The sequence below is a fragment of the Protomyctophum parallelum genome, assembly GCF_964188405.1.
Source record: "Protomyctophum parallelum genome assembly, chromosome: 4".
NCBI classification, from domain to species: domain Eukaryota; kingdom Metazoa; phylum Chordata; class Actinopteri; order Myctophiformes; family Myctophidae; genus Protomyctophum; species Protomyctophum parallelum.
In genome coordinates this window covers 18,348,581-18,367,775 of record NC_139700.1, presented here as the reverse complement: position 1 = coordinate 18,367,775, position 19,195 = coordinate 18,348,581, and the positions used below count along the sequence as shown (strand labels likewise).

General features: G+C 42.3%; 1 protein-coding gene across 1 annotated transcript in view; it reads left to right on the top strand.

Annotated features, from left to right (window-relative positions):
- Positions 1-17,718, top strand: part of igf1ra (insulin-like growth factor 1a receptor) — a 143,333-nt gene extending 125,615 nt beyond the window's left edge. The window contains exons 17-21 of the mRNA XM_083763898.1: positions 1,053-1,157; positions 4,804-4,963; positions 5,281-5,410; positions 6,756-6,890; positions 13,285-17,718. Of these exons, the coding sequence (XP_083620024.1) occupies positions 1,053-1,157; positions 4,804-4,963; positions 5,281-5,410; positions 6,756-6,890; positions 13,285-13,831 (1,077 nt within the window). The 3' untranslated portion in view covers positions 13,832-17,718. The remainder of the gene's footprint in view (positions 1-1,052; positions 1,158-4,803; positions 4,964-5,280; positions 5,411-6,755; positions 6,891-13,284) is intronic.
- The last annotated feature ends 1,477 nt before the right edge of the window (positions 17,719-19,195 follow it).

Below are 19,195 nucleotides of genomic sequence, written 5' to 3'. Positions count from 1 at the left end.
AACAAGACGCTGACTTCCACCATGCCATTCCTGTCCTGTTAATTACATTCAACTGATTGGACGTTTCGAATGCGAGCCAGGGGTACTCCACATCCCCTGGACTGGAGTTGAAAGCCATTGTTCCGCATGTAATTATTATGACACTTGTGTGAGGAACATATTTGACATGAGTGATTCATTAGAAGTGATTCACACACACACACACACACACACACACACACACACACACACACACACACACACACACACACACGCACTCAACCACACTCACACACACTAGGTAAACATTACATTAGCAGCACATTTCTGATATTGGGTCACGTTCCCTTTTCTACACTATGCCTCAATGTTTAAACATTTCTCTGTCACCTGAGTGTCTTACCGTTAATGGATTTGAATCTGTATATTTCATGTAACTATGTCATACGCTACATCTGTCTATTTCATGAAAGTAACAGATCCATTTGTTGTTTGCACTCAGTGAAGTAAATAGGGGAAAGTTGAGTAGATGTGTTGCTTGGCACGGTCACAAATGAGAAATCACCCAGTGCATTTCTATGTTACAGTTGTAATCATTTCCTGATTGTCCTGCTTGGCTATACAGCGTAAACCCTGCTGCTGTCTACACAGGCTGCTGCTGGGTTAAACATACTCACTGATTGTCTTCAGCATCATCACAGCCATGCCCCTCATTAGTTAAGCTAAACGGAAGTGTTAAAAGTTTCCCCTTTGGAAAGCCACCGTTACAACATTTTACAATGTCTGGCTGCTTAAAAGCCAACTAGCCAAGCACTTAATTATTAACTTCAATTTGAATAATTTAATGGATTTTTTTTACATGCTTCAAAGCTCCACATTTAAAGATTTTCCAAAGCCCAGTAAATCCTCATTACCTCACTTACAGGCCTTGTGAAATATGAACGCCTATAAAAACATATGTCTCTGGCCCCATAGTACTTTCGTGGGAATATTAAGTAGAGTTTAGCCAATGGGAGAGGAGTGGCGTCCCCACATAGCTGACCTACGTATGCTATGTGATGATTGGTCTATAGGTGCGGCTGCTGGGTGTGGTCTCACAGGGACAGCCAACCCTGGTGATAATGGAGCTGATGACCCGTGGAGACCTGAAGAGCCACCTGCGCTCTTTGCGCAAAGAAGTAAGCATGCTTTTTCCTTCCAGTTCTGCCCTGCGTGGCCCCTGAGGAGCAAAACAGTTCAGCCAGCATCAGTCTCACAGAGTTTGGATTCTGTCCAGCAGGACATAAAGACACAAACACATTCTCCTTCCATCTCTTTCTTTCTTTCCGCTCACTTACACTCCCTCTCACTTCATCACTCACTCGCACGCACGCACGCACGCACGCACGCACGCACGCACGCACGCACGCACGCACGCATGCATCACGCACTTTATGGTGCGCAGCCTGAGCTTTGGTTAAGTTCCAGTTCTGCAGAGAGACCATAGAGTATATATATATCTATAGAGAAGACACCCGAGTTCTCCTCCCATCCACTTGCATTGAGTTGCTCAAAAGCGCATGAGGCGGATTCACTCCTCCTTCCTGGTAGGAACAGAGTGCATTCTGGGATGGATTGGCCCCAAACACATGAACGTGCGACCGACACATGAACTAGCATCGTGCGTGTGTGCGTGTGCGTGCTACTCGTGGTGAACGCGCATCGCTATGTAGGCAGCAGGCTCGTCTTAACCTGACACTGCCAGCTGGGGGCGGTATTGGCCCTTGTGGGGTCTATTAAATAATAATGCTACCGATCTCTAATAAAATGCCAAAATACAATAAAGGATGGGTTCTTTTTCATAGCACTTGTAGCACTATGAATGCAAATATAATAAATATTAAATATGTATCAGACAACCAACAAATGTATTACAAACTATATATTTATATAACAAAATATTTAAAGTGTGAAACAAACAAATGAGAAAAAATTACTTTTTTTCATATACCCAAACTTACAAAAATACATGATCAATAAATAGACCAGTTCCATGATGAACGGACACCAGATCAACAGACCAGTTCCACTGAAGTGGTATGGTAAAGATTTCTTCTCTTTGATAATGGTTTGTAATGACTACTGGCTGCCCTTTAATGTATGTCCTTGCTTGCTCACATGCTAAGTTGTATGGATAAGACAGCCTCCCTCCCTTTATATCTCCCTCCATCCCTTTCAAGGGGGGCCAGCTAAATGATAGTTAGGAAACAAATGGACCCTTGTGGGGTCTGTAACTCAGATAAATGGAACCCATTTTGTACAAATGGAACCCATTTGTACACTCTCAGATGGTTCTTTTTGTTGTGTCTTTCGCCCCCGCACCCCTCGATCCTCCCCCATGCTCACCTCCCTCCCACATATTTATAGAGCACTCATTCTTGAGATGAGGGACAAAAGTGGAAAAAACATGTCCCACACATACAGTAAGAGCCTTATTTATGTTAAAAATTAATTAATTCATAAAAATAAAAGCACTTGCAAAGTTAAATGTAATACAGTTGTCATTATTATGCCATTAATTTAATTATAATTGTTTTCATATGCCATCTGAATTAGTTAAAAGCAGGCACTGTACCCAAAAAGGCCTGTATTTCGCCTGTCCCCAGCAAATGGTCACAATTTCAAACTGCCAAAAAAGTGTCTAATACTGTCACAATCACATAAATATACATACTAAATGAAAGTAGATACTAGCACTGGAGTTCAATAGGTTGAACAATTTTGTAATTACAAAGATAAATGGTCACACACTATATATATATATATATATATATATATATATATATAGCTCAGTTAACCTTCTCCATGGATGAGGTTTGGTCTTGCTGCTGTGTTATGATTACTTCATCTTCTGGTTTAAGCTGGACACCTGTGACCTTCAAGCTAAAATTTTAATTACAGGGAGACAATCTTACCACAACATGCAGCCTACTCAATCGGTTAAGACATCAATTTATTGTTTTATTCTCATTCTGTTCTCATTGGATATCAGATGTCAAACCTATGCGTCTTCATGATCCTTTTTGTGCTTATTTGAATCTGCAGGAATCACATGGACTATAAAAAATAATGTGTTTTGTCTTTTAGGTATTTTAATTCAGGTAATAATAGAAATATTCTGAAATATATAACATAATCTAATCTGGTGAACATCTAGTACAAGTGCCTAATGAAATGAAATAATTATCTAAACAAACCATAGACTTGACTGACTTGTCTGCCATATGGCGCAATCTTCAAAAGTACAAGCTCACAGCATATGAGCTTTCCATTTTCTTTAGCTATGTAATGTAAAACAAAGTGGTTAATGAAATATATCATATAGCATATGGTGTCATGTTCCTGAACCAGGCTTTAAAAATTCACCTCTGAATGTTAAATGGGGATTGGAAAAAAAATCAGATTCCATGTGACTTGTATGTGACCTGTCTGCATTTAGACTTATTTAAACAAATCAGATTCCAATCTGGATGTGGCACAGATAGATCTGATTCAGGCTAGATTTGGCTGTCAGTGTAAATGGTGCCTAAGGGAAATGTGTTCTGCACTGACCCCCTATTTAGTTAAAAAGGTTTAAAAGAAAACGTTAAATATTCTGATAGTAAGCATTGCCATAGCATCCCATCAGAAAGGAGTACCTTGGATGTACAGTATTCCAGTCCCACTGTTGTTTATCCAGTGTGATTAATAGATTATTTTAAAAGTCATTGCAATTTGATCTGTGACTTTTGCAGAACCCAATGTTTTAATTCAGAGGTTGGTTTAAAATGAAAGCATTTTGATTATCTCGGTAAGCACATCAATACGAATCTGGGTTATTATTGTGGTTATTTTAGCACTTCATCATGGATTCCTTGGGTGAAATTCCCAGTTTTACACTTCACATGTGACATAGATAAATTCTTCATTGATCTCCACCTTTTCTTAAATGCACTTAGTCCAAACAGAATAAATGTCATTTACACACTTAACCATAATTTTATTTTAATTGGAAAATTGATCATTTTCAGTGTTATGGAATAATTTAACCATTGATTTTAGACTGTAAAGAGACGGCACTGCACAGAGCTCCACGACCACCAGTCAATCAATCAACCAACCTCTGCCCAGGGATGGAGGCTTGAAGACGACGGGGTAGATGGAGAGACATAAGCCTAGCAGAAAATTACTTTCGCCTACTTGAAGGTTATCAAACCATGTATTTATATCGGTAAATAATCATGTTGATGCTAAATCAACATTAACATTTCATGTACAGCTGCTATTTAAAAAAAAGTTTTTTGAATTCGGACTCGGGAGTTCTACAGAAGCCTATGGTAAGTGAATGGGAAGTCCTTGGCAGTCAAAATGACACAAGCGATCTTTATAATCTTAATACTTGGTCACAAACCAACTATTTTACAAGAACAATATTGATGTAACTAGAGATTAGACAAATTAGCTATATTTTATATACACAGAATAATAAGTAATGAGCAAAAGTCCTGATGCGACATTTCCTGGTTTTAATGCAGTCGGCCCCTCAGCGCTCTCCTCTCTCTCTCTGCCTGAAACTTTCTGGAGTGGGCGGAGCCTAGTGCGCGTTCATGTGTTTGGGGCCAGACCTTACCAAACTGCAATACCTTCTTTCGGTCACTATGTCCATTTCGCCTCAAGATTTCCTCTGGGTGCCTTCTCTATAAATATATATACTCTAAGAGAGAGACAGCAGCAGAAGAAGACAAGTGAGATGCTCAATATGGCGCTTGTTGTGCTACCCCCGCTTCTCTCCCTCCTCTACCACAGAACTCCAACGCCCAGGTTCTGCCCCCTCTGAAGAAGATGATCCAGATGGCGGGGGAGATTGCGGACGGCATGTCGTACCTAAACGCCAACAAGTTTGTCCACCGCGACCTGGCCGCCAGGAACTGCATGGTGGCGGAGGACTACACCGTCAAGATCGGAGGTAAGATGTCCAACTCACGCGGAGCCGTCAGGGTGCATAAGTTGGTTAGACATACTAACAGTCCGACAGGCATTAGTTACAACTAATCCGTGGCAGGTTAAAACTAACCCGTGGCTCCCGACATGCGTGGCATGTTAAAAATAACCCTTGGCAGGTTAAAAATAACCTGTGGCAGGTTAAAACTAACCCGTGGCTCCCTGTGAGGTTAGGTTTAGGGTCTGGGTTTTGGGTAGGGTGTCAGACTAATGCTATATAGTGTCTTCACTGCGTCTTCACTGACCTCTGTTATGTTGTCCTTCTCCCCTGCCTCACCTCAGACTTTGGCATGACCAGAGACATTTATGAGACAGATTATTATCGCAAAGGAGGGAAAGGCCTGCTGCCGGTCCGCTGGATGTCCCCGGAGTCACTGAAAGACGGAGTTTTCACCACCATGTCTGATGTCTGGTATGAAATTATTGCACACGAACACACACACACGCACACTTGCACACACACACGCACACACACGCACGTATATGTATTATGCAAACTACTTTGTACAAATTCAAGGCCATTCCAGAGGGGGCCTTGCATAGTATCTCAGAGGTATGTTTACTGTGTATGTGTGAATGTGTTGGTGTTGGCACGTAACAGTACTGTGGGACTATACCGCTGTTTCATGCTATCCCTGTTTTTTTACGATATCGATGATATTTATGTTCTTTACTGTTCTCTGTTGACACTGTGTGTCTCGGCTCTCGGCGTGGCCTCAGTTAAATGCTCGACGACCACCAGATTCTATCAACTAAAGTATAAGGTTTTAGACAGATGTAGCTGTTTACGAGCTCCCTAGCAAGTGTTTGTTTCCTAACTGAGAGTGTCCCACGGGTCTGTCCCTACGAGAGGAGGACCTAAACTGATCCAGATGTTTCCAAATGAGAGGTTGCGGTGCCAGCACAAACCCACCTCCACATCCACGCATTATAACTTCCTCTTTGATGTCACAAAGATCAAGTCCACTATTGCGAGAGTCCATTCTGGGCCTCCGACAAAATGCCTCTACCAGTGGATGCCTTTCTATTTGGTTGATCAAGAAAAGCTTCCTCCATGCGTTTTTGTCTTTCAACACGGGACCCTTTTAGTCAATTAGATACAAGTCGGTGTTGTAATAGTCTGTTTTTAAAGAGCGCTGAGTGCACTCTCAGATGCCTCGCCAGCGGTGAGAATGTGACTGCCGAGAGCTAACAAACAGTGACAACACTGTGTTCTTTGTTTTTAGCATGTCAAGGTTCCCTACAGTAGTTTCCTGCTCCATTCATTCAGTTTCGTAGAGGTTTCCATGCAATGTGGCACGCACACTTGTTTGCGTCGCTGACTGTGCGGCGCAGGGTTAAAGTGAGGTTACCCATAATATAAATTTACCCATACGTCCTCCACACCGCAGCTTGTCTTGGAGCAATGGATTCAGCCGTGATTCATCGCCTGGGCTTCACATACCATCTGCCTGACTGGCTACACACACAACAGCAATACTTAATGCTGCTGTATCATTTGAAACCATGGTATATGTTTCATGGACTAATAATGTAACTTGATGAGCAGTATAGCAGAGTAGACTTCAGTCCATTGTCTCGTATCTCTAAACAAAAACAAGACTTTCTACAGTATGTGTGTGTGTGTGTGTGTGTGTGTGTGTGTGTGTGTGTGTGTGTGTGTGTGTGTGTGTGTGTGTGTGTGTGTGTGTGTGTGTGTGCGCGGCTCGCGCATGCATTTATTTGAAGTCCATTCTCCTGTGTGTTTCCCGCTGCAGGTCATTTGGTGTGGTTCTGTGGGAGATCGCCACCTTAGCGGAACAACCCTACCAGGGCATGTCCAACGAACAAGTGCTACGCTTCGTCATGGAGGGAGGCCTCCTAGACAAACCTGACAACTGCCCCGACATGCTGTAAGTCCCTCTGTGTTTGGTTCTGTGAGCACACTCTCTAACCCACAGGTTCCCAAGTATTTGTGGGTCACGGAGTAAAAATCTAATTTTCTTTTACCTACAGTTGAATATAGGCTATAATTTTTAAAGACTTATTATACATTTTAAAACAATCGAACAAACAATTCTATAAATGAAAATGATAATAAGTAGTGAAAAATAGCCTATCTACAAGCTCATAACGCGGTGTGAACATCTAATCTCTCTTTTGGTTCACGGGCTAAAAAGTTTGGGAACCACTGCTCTAACCTAATGCTCTCCAACTGTGTATATAGTACTGTTGCTTCCTTAAAGCTAATAAATAAATCATCATGTCACTCTTTTCCGGGGCCTTCCAGCCCCGCTGTGTTGTAATGTACCCTTGAAGGATGTATTGTTTCGTCCTCTGCTACCGTCTCATAGGTCCCTCTGTCCCATAAACGTATTATTAACCCCTTGCCGGTCAATGCCCCAGCTTCTATTTTGAGTTGTGGTGGCTGGACGACGTGCGTAGGACATCATGTGATAATTTTTATACAGTATGCCAGTGTTAGAGCCAAGCCGCAGGCCTGCACGGCTGGTGACATTAACGTCACAGGTTAAATGCAGCCCACTGACCACATGGCCCCAGTGCCCAGCTGGCAGCCGGGTTGTAGGGGGACCCTCCTCCTCGTCCACTGCAGTCAGACGTTAGGCCCATAGAAGGGTAGCCATGACTTGTGTGTGAAAGATGCCGTTTGGGAAGGGTCATCGCATCGGTGTCCACCCGTCAGCCAAGGGACAGACATGGGGGGGAGGGGGGGGGGGGGGGGCTTAGAGAGGCAGCCATTAATTAATTGACCAGGCTGTTTTAGGGGATGAAACAGCACAGCCTGCCTGTCTGGCTGGTCTGCTACTTATACAGTACATGCGTTTCTCTTCTGCTCCTCTGACCTCAATGAGCAGGCATTCTGCCCCCCCCCCCTCCTTTCTTCATGGCTGACCTCACCTTAGCAAGAGAGTGCATGTAAAAAAAAAAGAAAGAAAGAAAGAAAGAAAGAAAGAAAGAAGTGAAGGCTGTGTGTTATGCAGACACAAACCTACGGTTGCCATGGCAGCCTGAGTGTTTTGTCCTGATTGCAGGGGTGTGTGGATTGTGTTACGGAGGTGGGTGGGGGAGGTGAATGGGGGGGGGGCTGTGTCCTGGTCTGCAAGCAGCACACACAGGGAAACGAGGCTCCCGCCACTGTTTGCCTGGCCTGTAGTGAGTGACTCAGTGGAGAGACTTCCAAAGTTGTGCATAAGCGAGCCGTGGCCTAGCTGGCTACACTCACAGGTTCTGGACAGAATCGACGACTGGCGGGAAAAGGACAAGGGCCAGATTCTGGAGAAAGAAAGGGATGAGTCATAATTATTTGGAAAGCTTTGAATGTCTTCCCTCCTTGTTTTCTGTCTTTCCCATGGTCAGGTACAGCTCTGGGTCACGGATTGGATTTCCCATGAGTCCTGTCTTGTGTTTCATGTGGACAAAAGAGCACTCTCTTTCACAGGGATGGGCAGCAATGAAAGACAGAATAATACCATTACATTACATGATATATATCGTTTCTAAAATGGTATCGTGGACAACGCTATATGCAGTCATTTAGTTGAGCCGTGAAGAGATTGTGAAGCTATTGTAATAACTTAATAACGCCGTCTGTCTGTCCGTCCGTCCGTCCGCCTGTCTGTAGGATATCATCTGACAATTTACGATTCATGGTGAAAGTTCAGATTTAAAGGTCAAGTAGGTCAGTTATTAAACATTATGTCATACACAGTAAAATCCTCTCAGATGTGACGTATATGCTGTGGAATGTGTTCTGAGGGCTCCTCGGTCTAAATTTAACTCTTGAGATTGGATGACATTTGAACATTCTCTGAGTTACAAATGGACTGAGGAATCTACAGTGTACATAACTTCTGAGTGTGTGTGTGTGTGTGTGTGTGTGTGTGCGTGCGTGCGTGCGTGCGTGCGTGCGTGCGTGCGTGCGTGTGTGCATGCGTGCGTGCGTGCGTGCGTGCCTGTGTGCGTCTACATTGATACATGGTCATAACATTGGTATGCTTGTGAATAGCATGACTAAAAAAACTGGCCTGATTTTCAGTTTTTTGTAAAGTATAAATTTCTCAACATGTTTCTCAACATGTTATATAATATGTACACTTGGGTAACACCTGTTCAATGTCTATAATGCCTTGTAACATACTGTACTATGCACTATACTCTGTATAATTATAGTTCAGTCAGACAACTCACGAATAGATTTAACCAATATTTATTATAGAATGAGAATACAAGTGTGCATATGATATTTGACTTGGCGTTCGGCTCTGCAGCAGTTTATCCCTGCTCGGCGTGATTAAACACCATCATAGAACATTAAGAGCAGGGAGATAGATATACAATAAAACCCCCATGGGAGCATAAATAACAGAGCCCACCGGTGGTGCTGGGGTGGTGGTGGACGCAAAAATCACATAACAACCAGGAACCATATGCAGAGGAAGGCAGGAAGAGCATACAGTCTAGAGAGCTTAAATACCCCGCCCAATTGGTCAGCTGACTGCCACATCAGCGAATGACGTGTGGGGCTTGCACACACTTATAGACCCACATAGAAATTCAGCATGTTAACCCCTTGAGTATAGTATGCACTTTTGAGCATGGCATGAACTCCCTCGAGTCTGACTGAGCTAACTCCGCAGGCTACAGCTCATTTATATGAACTCAGAAATAATCATAAAAATAACATAAAACATTATAAAGCCTTTTTATAATGACTTATAAACAAGGTCAATTATAAAAGTGTTGTAATCGGCTTAAAAGTTAAAAGCACTTATAGCGCAATCATAACACATTATAATGCCTTTTATAATGACTTCAATGACTTTGTTTAAATCTGGATGCAGTGGCTGGTATTGGTATCAAAGTAGAGATCGGTATACAGTAGCAACAATACTTACTGTAGTTAAACCCATTTTGGGCGGGAACCCCTTTTGGTGTTTTTTAGTATTATGTTATGCTTTAGCTATTGAAAAATAGCAAATCTACAAGCTCATAGTGCGAGTGGCGCACTACGAGCTTGTAGGTCTGCTATTTTTGAAAAATCGAAGAACCACTGACATAGAAACATAGCTTTTTCAGAAAACTGTCAGGATGTAGAAGACATTTTTTTAATCTGATCTCAGTTAAAAATGGGTTAAACACATTTGTAACATGTGCAATATCACCATGAGGTTTTCACTGGACATGAGATGTTAATGGGTTCAGATCTGAGCGGAGTCTGAAACCTGTCCTGGACGGGGTATCTGGACGTAAAAACGAATCCATGAGATGTTAGTGCATCCTGCTGCTTGATCAACTTATCTATCCATCGTAGGATGTGGGTTACAATTTTGATGCCCGGTCCTAAATAATTAATGTTGTGACTCGAGTCGTGACTCCAAATTGTTCTGTCTCTTTGTTTCAATCTGCGTCCACGTTACTAGTTCTCTGTTTTTTTCTCTCCATGTTATATTCACATTGCTCACAACAAGTGACAGTGTGGCATTGTGGTCGGTCCACTATACTTTAGTTTCTATCACAGTGCAAGCCTGACCAACTCCAAGCCTGATGGTAAATCCAGATTTGTTTTCATCTACACAGATTATTGAATTACTACCGGCGTGGTCGAAAGGCAAACATTGCATGCGAGTATCAGGTGTAATCACAGAGACACTGAACTCTTTGACCCTGCTGGTTCTGTGAAGAAGAGCCGTGGGACTGGATGTGGATGTGTGGATTCCCACTGAATGTGTCTCCAGCGTTATTCATGACATGCCCTAAAAGGTGATTGCATGTGTCTCTGTGAGATGGGCAAGATGCTGACAAGCAGGCAGTATTTATTGCAGTGTTTTTGTTTTTCGGTTTTTTCCGGTCTTCTGCGCAGCAACAGATGGCACTGTGTGAGAGCACCGAGCAGACAGGTTACTCTGAGCCGCATTCAGGGCCTGGCTCCAAACATTACACTGCTTTTCATGGCAGGTCTCATAGCCCGGGCTTTTGACATGTGAATGTCAGCCTCTAAAGGGAGCTCACTGCAAAAACAAGCTAACATGCTTCAGAGTTCTAAGCGAGACGCATGCTTAGGAAAGCACTACCCACAATTCCTTGCTGTGGAGTAGAGTTGGCACCCAGCTGAACACAGGCTGTTGCAGAGGCAGGCAAAAGCTGAGAGAGAGAGAGAGAGAGAGAGAGAGAGAGAGAGAGAGAGGAAGCTCAGACAGAAGGAGTGAGAGAGATGATGACTGAGGTGTTAGTAGTGCTTGAAGGGTATTCTTAGCTTGTTTGTGTATAATTGAAGTTGTGGTGTGTGGTGTAGCACCACACCAAACTGTAATAATTCTCTCTTTTATGATGTTGTTTTGACATTCCCCGAGTTCTGCTGCCGACCTGGCACGGTATGTGCTTATGTATGATTTATGTTGCCGCTGTATACAAAGTCCATTACTGAACTCAAAGTGACCAGTTTAGTGAGAATACTCTATCTATCTATCTATCTATCTATCTATCTATCTATCTATCTATCTATCTATCTATCTATCTATCTATCTATCTATCTATCTATCTATCTATCTATCTATCTATCTATCTATCTATCTATCTATCTATCTATCCATCCATCCATCCATCCATCCATCCATCCATCCATCCATCCATCCATCCATCCATCCATCCATCCATCCATCCATCCATCCATCCATCCATCCATCCATCCATCCATCCATCTATCCATCTATCTATACATAAACTGTAACATGAATGTGATAAAACTAGACTTCGCTTTAAAGGATTAGTTCAGATTTTTGGACTTAAAGTTGTAGCCAGGAAATACTTGCCATTAATATAGTGGTTGCAAAGATATGAATTGATTCCAAGAGTCCCGTGGTGGGAGTTCTTGTCTGATTTTGGAGAATATTAAGTAGTTCTGGTCATTTGGTGAGGGTCTGGGGGCCACGTATAAAAAATACACAGAACTAGCATCATTTGTATTGTTGACCTATTTCTAGCAAGCATATAACAACTTTCGTTCAACTTAGAACCCTCTGTGACAACTATGTTTTGTGTCCAGTATCACTATATGCCAGCAGCAGCAGCAGCACAAAACAGTTAGTTCCATGTGACAGAGGGGTCAAAGTTGAACGAAAGTTGCACTACCGGTATATGCAGAAATAGGTGAACAATACAAATGACGCTAGTTTTGTGGATTCACTTATTTTTTATATATTTTTTAGGAGCCTCCGCTCCTCCAACACCCATCTTCTCCCCGTCTCCCACACCAACCTCTGCACCAGGGACGACCGGGCCTTCTGCCACACAGCCCCTTGTCTGTGGAACTCTCTCCCTATTCACCTGAGAGCACCACAGTCCACTGACTCTTTAAGACCCACGTTTTTAAGAAAGCTTTTCCCTAATCTTGTTGTACTGCTTATGATGTTGCTTACGCTTCTTTTATTGTATTTCTTTTGCTATGCTTTTAACCTTGTAGCACTTCGTAAGAATGTAATGCATTATTATTATTTTATGCGTGACACCAGACCAGAACTCCCACCATGGGTCTCAGGGAATCAATTAATATCTAGTATTTCCTACAGCTTTAAGTCCAAAAATCTGAACTAACCTTTTAATGGAATGTATAGTGTGTTTCCTATATTAATGTGTGTACAGTTTCTGCATGTCAGGGTGATATGTTTGTAGATATAGCATAGACAGACTTCCGAGCTTTGGCCCTAGACATACTGACAAACTGGTGTGCACTGCCACCTCCTGGTGTGAAACAGACACAGCAGATTTAAACTGAACAGAAAGATTTTTTCCACAAAATATGAAGTCTATTGTAAGGGAATAGAAACTGTAAATAAAATATAAAAAATGTACTTGTACTGTACATTGACAATAAATTGAATCTCATCTCATCTCATCAGGGGTCATCGCCATGTTGGCTTATGGTGGACGTTTTAGTCAACATGGACATACAAAATGACATACCAAAAACACATAGATAGCCCTGAATGACATAACAGATCTGTATTGAGTGTTCAAATGAAAGCAAAAGGACCCTTGTTTCCATTTGAACACTCTCAGAGTTAAGGGGGTCTTTTCAAATGAAACATTTGAGAACCACTACTAGTACTAGTGGACTCCTAATGTGCCATAGTGTCATAGTAAATGATTGCCATACAAATTCTGAAGAAAACCTGGAGACTTGACATTCAGTAAGTGGGTGCTATGATCAAAATAAGAACATTATAATGGTGTGTAAAACAGAGAATCTAAAATGTGTGTGTGTGTGTGTGTGTGTGTGTGTGTGTGCAGATTCGAGCTGATGCGGATGTGCTGGCAGTACAACCCCAAGATGCGTCCGTCCTTCCTGGAGATCATCAACAGCATCAAGGAGGACCTGGAGCCTCCCTTCCGGGAGATGAGCTTCTTCTTCAGTGACGAGAACAAGCCGCCGGACACCGAGGAGCTGGACATGGAGGTGGAGAACATGGAGAACTTTCCCCTGGACCCCGCGTCCATGACCCGGCAGCCCTCTGCCGCCCCCGCTCCCTCTCCGGGGAGCGTCAGTGCCGTCGGAGGCACACCACCTCCCCAGCAGCAGTTATCCCCCGTGCAAGGCCCCGCCGCTCCTTTACTGGGACCCGGCTCGCCTTCGACGGCCCCGGCGGCTGCATCAGCCATGTTGGGGTCTCCTCCGGGGGGCCAAGCCTTGGACAACAAGCACTCAGGACAGGTCTCGGCCAACGGGCCCATGGTGCTGCTGCGGCCCAACTTTGACGAGATGCAGCCCTATGCACATATGAACGGCGGCAGGAAGAATGAACGCGCTCTGCCACTGCCCCAGTCTTCGGCCTGCTGATACCAGCCCCCCCCCGGCGGGCCAGCCCAGCCCCCTCCTCCTCTCACACAGGGTAGCACCCCCCCCCCCCCCCCCCCCCTCCAGTCTCTTAATGGAGGGATGGATGAGGTAAGAGATGTGTCCTACTGTAAAGCAGTAGGCTGATCTCTGCACTTCTTTATGGTTGCAGTACTAAGGTCAATGATGAACTCTATGGAGACTGATACAGCACAGAAACCTTGCTAAAGCGTTTGGAGTATTGTGGCTTTAAGACTCAACACTGGGGAGTGCTGCAGTCTCCTTCCTGTGTGGCCTGTATTGTACGTTTGTTACACAATTCCTTCAAGAAGAAGGACATTGACACAGGCATTTATCCTAACGTACAAGTTATTTGTAAGACATGAACTGAAGAAAATAATTTCCTAGCATATCTGCCAGCAAATCCAACAGAAGAGCACTTTTTTGATGATGATTTTAGAGAGGATGTTGTGGATATCTGAGTGTGTATTTATACCAACACATGATTCTCTCTATAATATGATATAGCTCCATTTCCAAAATGTCTTTCCATTGATATGACTTTATTTCCATGAGCGTGAGACTAGCTCATGCCGTGTGAGGACGCCTCAACCATGAATTGTTGGACTACGATCATTGTGCGATTTTCCTGTTGATATTTCTATGTTTTTTAGATCCTTTCAGGAGTGGGTGAAAATGGAAGAGAAGGGGCTATTGTGTATCTGCCAAACATTTGCCAAATTAAGTTTTTCTTAAAACATTGTATAGGTCTCCCTTCTTGCAATACGGCTATGGTTCAGAGTTGAGACAAGAGTCTATGCTACTGGCAATAATATAATACCAACACATTATCACTTACACAAAACTACACATAAAGGTAGACCATCATTCTACTGTGAATCTAATCGAAAACCTGGTAGCTAACTACATGGAGATGACAAAACAAAGTTGTTGGCCTCCATCATATTGAGTAGGTTTTAAGCCTCGGTCATTTCCTCAATTTAAACCCAAGAAAGGGCCACTGATAACGCTCTGTGGACAAAATGTGGCAACTTGGGGCAGATATCAGACATGTTTTAGTATATTTCTGATGGATTACCCCAGGTCTGAAATGAATGAATGACTTTCCCCCCCCCCCACACATTTTTTGTATTATCTGAAGGAATTGTATGCATGTGACCTATAAGTCAGCCAACTCTGAATCAAAGCCATAGCTCGACATTGGATTCAACATGTAAAAAAAAAAAAAAAAAAAAAGGAAATAACTCACACGCATAATTCTCACAATGCTAATCGCTGAGTTTCACAGATTTTTAGGATTTCCCCTGTTTTGTCTCCAGTTCTCCAAACTTTAAAATCAGAGCATTAATCTGTCATTTTTAACTTTAAGTTTCATCCTAGAGATCAACATCTCTCAATGAGACTGTTTAAACAGACATAGCACCAAATACACAACATTAAACAGATAAAGATCTGGTTAGTAGAGATTAGATAAATTATTGGATCTGTGAAGATTCTTCTATTCTGTAGCCTAGTCAGGTTTTCCACAACAGGTCTCTTTTAGACTAGTCATAGGACTCTCTACAATTACATACATATACGTATATAAATAAATATGAATAATAATTATATATATACATAAAGAGAGGTCTTACAGTGTATGTTAGATGCAGAATCACTTTTATACCCATCATTGGTCTGTCACTTTTATAGCCTTTTTACGGTTCAGATGTCCGCCTCTGTGTCTGTACAGAACAAAGCTGCTATTTTATTATGTTTCTCTTTTTGTCCATGTCTATGTCTGTGTGTATGTATGTATATATATATACACACACACACACACACACACACACACACACACACACACACACAGTATAGCTATATGATATACAGCACACACACACACACACGCACACGCGCGCGCGCACACACACACACACACACACACACACACACACACACACACACACACACACACACACACATTATATCCTTCAGGTTTGATATTATATGGTTTCCACTACAGTCCATTTCGAAAATATGAAAATTACAAAGTCCGACACAAAAAACTGGTTTAAGTTACCCCAAAAGGTCTTCTTTATCACTACATTTTGTTCATTGCCTTTTATTTTTTTATGAAATGTTTCCTTCTGTCTTCTTTTTGTAGATGTCTTTATATTATTATTATACTTATTATTATTATCATCATAATAATTATTATTATTAGGAATGGACACCTTAGCTCCATGTCTGAGCGTGTACTTCCTGCACCCTTCTTTCTTTATGTTTCTAGATGTCTAGCACTGCACCTAGTGTTGTCCTCTAGGTGCGTCTCAATCTCAGGTCAAAGTAAAGGCTTTGCTTTCTCCATACATTCTCATGATTGTCCTCTACTTTTCTCACCTTTTTTGTTGTTGTTGTTGTAGTAGTACAATCCTCGTGCTTCATGGGAGTCCAAGGGTGCTCCACCCTCCCTCCCCACCCCTCTCTGAACCTCCATGACATGTACAGTACACATAAACTCCTCCATGACATGTACAGTACACATAAACTCCTCCATGACATGTACAGTACACATACACTCCTCCATGACATGTACAGTACACATAAACTCCTCCATGACATGTACAGTACACATACACTCCTCCATGACATGTACAGTACACATACACTCCTCCATGAACAGTACCTATGCCTAGCCTCCTCCTACCTGCTAGCCTGGTTTCCAGCCTGATTCGCTGCGTTCAGTGGATTTGTAATTGTCACTCCGCTACCTTTGTACTTTCCTTGTGTATGTATGTTTTTAAATGCTTTGTTTCCTAATGTAAGGTACTGTTTGCTTATTTTGTGTTATGTTTTACTGTGGGGAGTCTGGGGACTGCGGATGAAAATTAGCAATTCTTCTAAATCTGGTGTATTTACATGGCATTTATGGAATTAAGTGCATTGTCCCATCTAAATAAACAAATAAAGTAAAGTAAAGCTACGTAGTGACAATTACAAATCTACGGAACGCAGCGAATCATGCTGGAACCCAGGCTACCTATCTGCCCCACCCCCAGCCTCCATGACGGGTACAGAACGTCAGTGGTTGTCAGAAGGTTTAAAGGGTGGTCCCCAGCAGAATTGGGTCAATGCAGCACAAAATCAAGTTAAACCACGGCTATTTGAAAATGGCTCATCTACGGTGACGGTGGTCCACAGCCAAATACAAGTCAATTTAAATAAAGTGAGCGCCACTGTGGTACACGTAGGCCTACTCCCCTCCCCGGTGGCTCCTTTTGAAGTCAGGACAAGTTCAAGCATGCAGGATGTTTTCCCCACAACAGAGTCTGGTATTTTAACCCATCCCATTTCCTGTTAATAGGGCTAATTGGGTTGTCTCATTTGCCTTAATTATCCCAACCACTTGGAACAACCATTCAGTCATTTTAACTTTTTTTTCCGTTTGTTTCGTTTGTTTCCTGCGTTAAATCTCCTCAAGCGCAATATTATGCCACTTCTGCTGCATTCTGTTGACTTGCTAATTCCGACAACAGGTCTTATTGTTGGTCATCATCATCCTATCTGTGAACCAAAAGAAAAACAACACAAACAAAAATGATGGGTTAATGTCCAGGGACGGGATGACATGTCAATGTCATTCATGGAATAGGTCTTACATGGAGGCTGAGTAGTTTAAAAAAAGAAAAAGTGTTTTTGAAGGATTCTTCCTCATCTTTTGAAATGATGCTTGGTGATTTTATTTTCTTCCTTCTTTGAATTATTTTCCTTTTCCTGTGGGAGTGTTATTTATTTAATTTTTTAATTTTTCCTTTTTTTGTGATATCAGTTTAAATCACTGTATAAAATGCCCCATGATTCAGTATAAAGTTGGACTTTCTTTTGTATGTATTTTCTTTGGTGTCATGACTGGGGGACTTTTACTTTATTTTATTTTTCCTTCAAGTATGTATCTACCTCACTCTTTTTGAATATATGTATGCATATGAAAAAGAAAAAGAAGAAGAAAAAAAAAGAAAAAGGAAAAAAGAAAACATTTCACCCTCTCTCTTAGTTTTCATAGAAAACCCTTGTCTCTGGATAAACCCTCATGTTCTGGATACAGTACATCCCCGCAGGGATCTCGATAAGACCTCACACCTTGGAATAGGACAGGAGATGGAATCTCTCTTGGTGGTGGTTTGAATTGTTGTCCTGTGCCCAAGATTGTTCAATCAGCGCCTGGTCTAATGATCCTTTAGGAAGGCAAGTGTATAGGTGTATGAGTTAAAAGGGAACAGTGTATGTGACACCAATAGGGGAACTGTACTGATAGGCCAACAGAGGCCTGTGGTGCGGTGCCATGCAGAGGCTCGTTCTGTGCAGAAACAATGCAGATTGTCTGCGTTGTCAATTTGTCATATGAGAACAGATTAAAGCATTCATTGTTGCGTTTATTTTTGACCGGATGGTTTGCAGTGTTGTTAAGGCTTTGGAAATGTGTAGTATCAAAAAGAGGCCAGGACACAACGTCAACGGTCAACACCATCAGACATTCCATCTCATGCACCAACTCTGCAACGTACACAATCAATTTCACAACCTGGAATCCTCAGACTACCAAAACAGGTTATTATTTTTTCATACATAAATGTCACATCAGTTATGGAGATTATTCTTATTATAAAAGAAAGGGAAAACATATTTTTTACCTCCACAGTACATTATATGAGGAGTATATCATTTGTCAGTTCTAATCCACATTACAACAAACTATTCCACACTTTGAAATGTCTCTGCCATGTTCTCACACAACAACCTTTTATATGATCCTATCCTGTATATGCGTCTGTACTGTGAAGTCTAGCAAGGATTTCTCTTTGCCTCTACAATACGAGATAGCAGTGACTCCACCTCCAATGTGGTTGAACACTTGGAATTCCACAATGCACATCCGCCCTGAGAGTTTCAAGTGGTTTCTAGGTCAATGTTGGAACCAAAGCCTCAGCACAAACTGTGCTTTTGTTGGCATTGTGATTTGAATGTCGCCAAGAACTTGCAAATCTCTTTACTTCTGCCCCAAAACACACTGTGGTCACACGTGCACCATCATTTCTCCTGTACGCCTGCCGATTCTTCACTGAGGTCTAGACTCATGTCCAGCATACGCCGGATTCATACTCGGTTGTTGCGCACACTGGAAATAGCCAATCTACAAGCGCCCAATGCATTGCGTGTGAGCTTGCAGATCTATTTTCAGTACAAGACAACATCACACATGCAACAAAGTATGTCAAGCCCTATAGCCAGGCTGTGTTCTGTAAACACCAATTTTGTAACCATTCTGGAACTTGTGTGGACTCACTTTGGGTCATCCTTTTGATG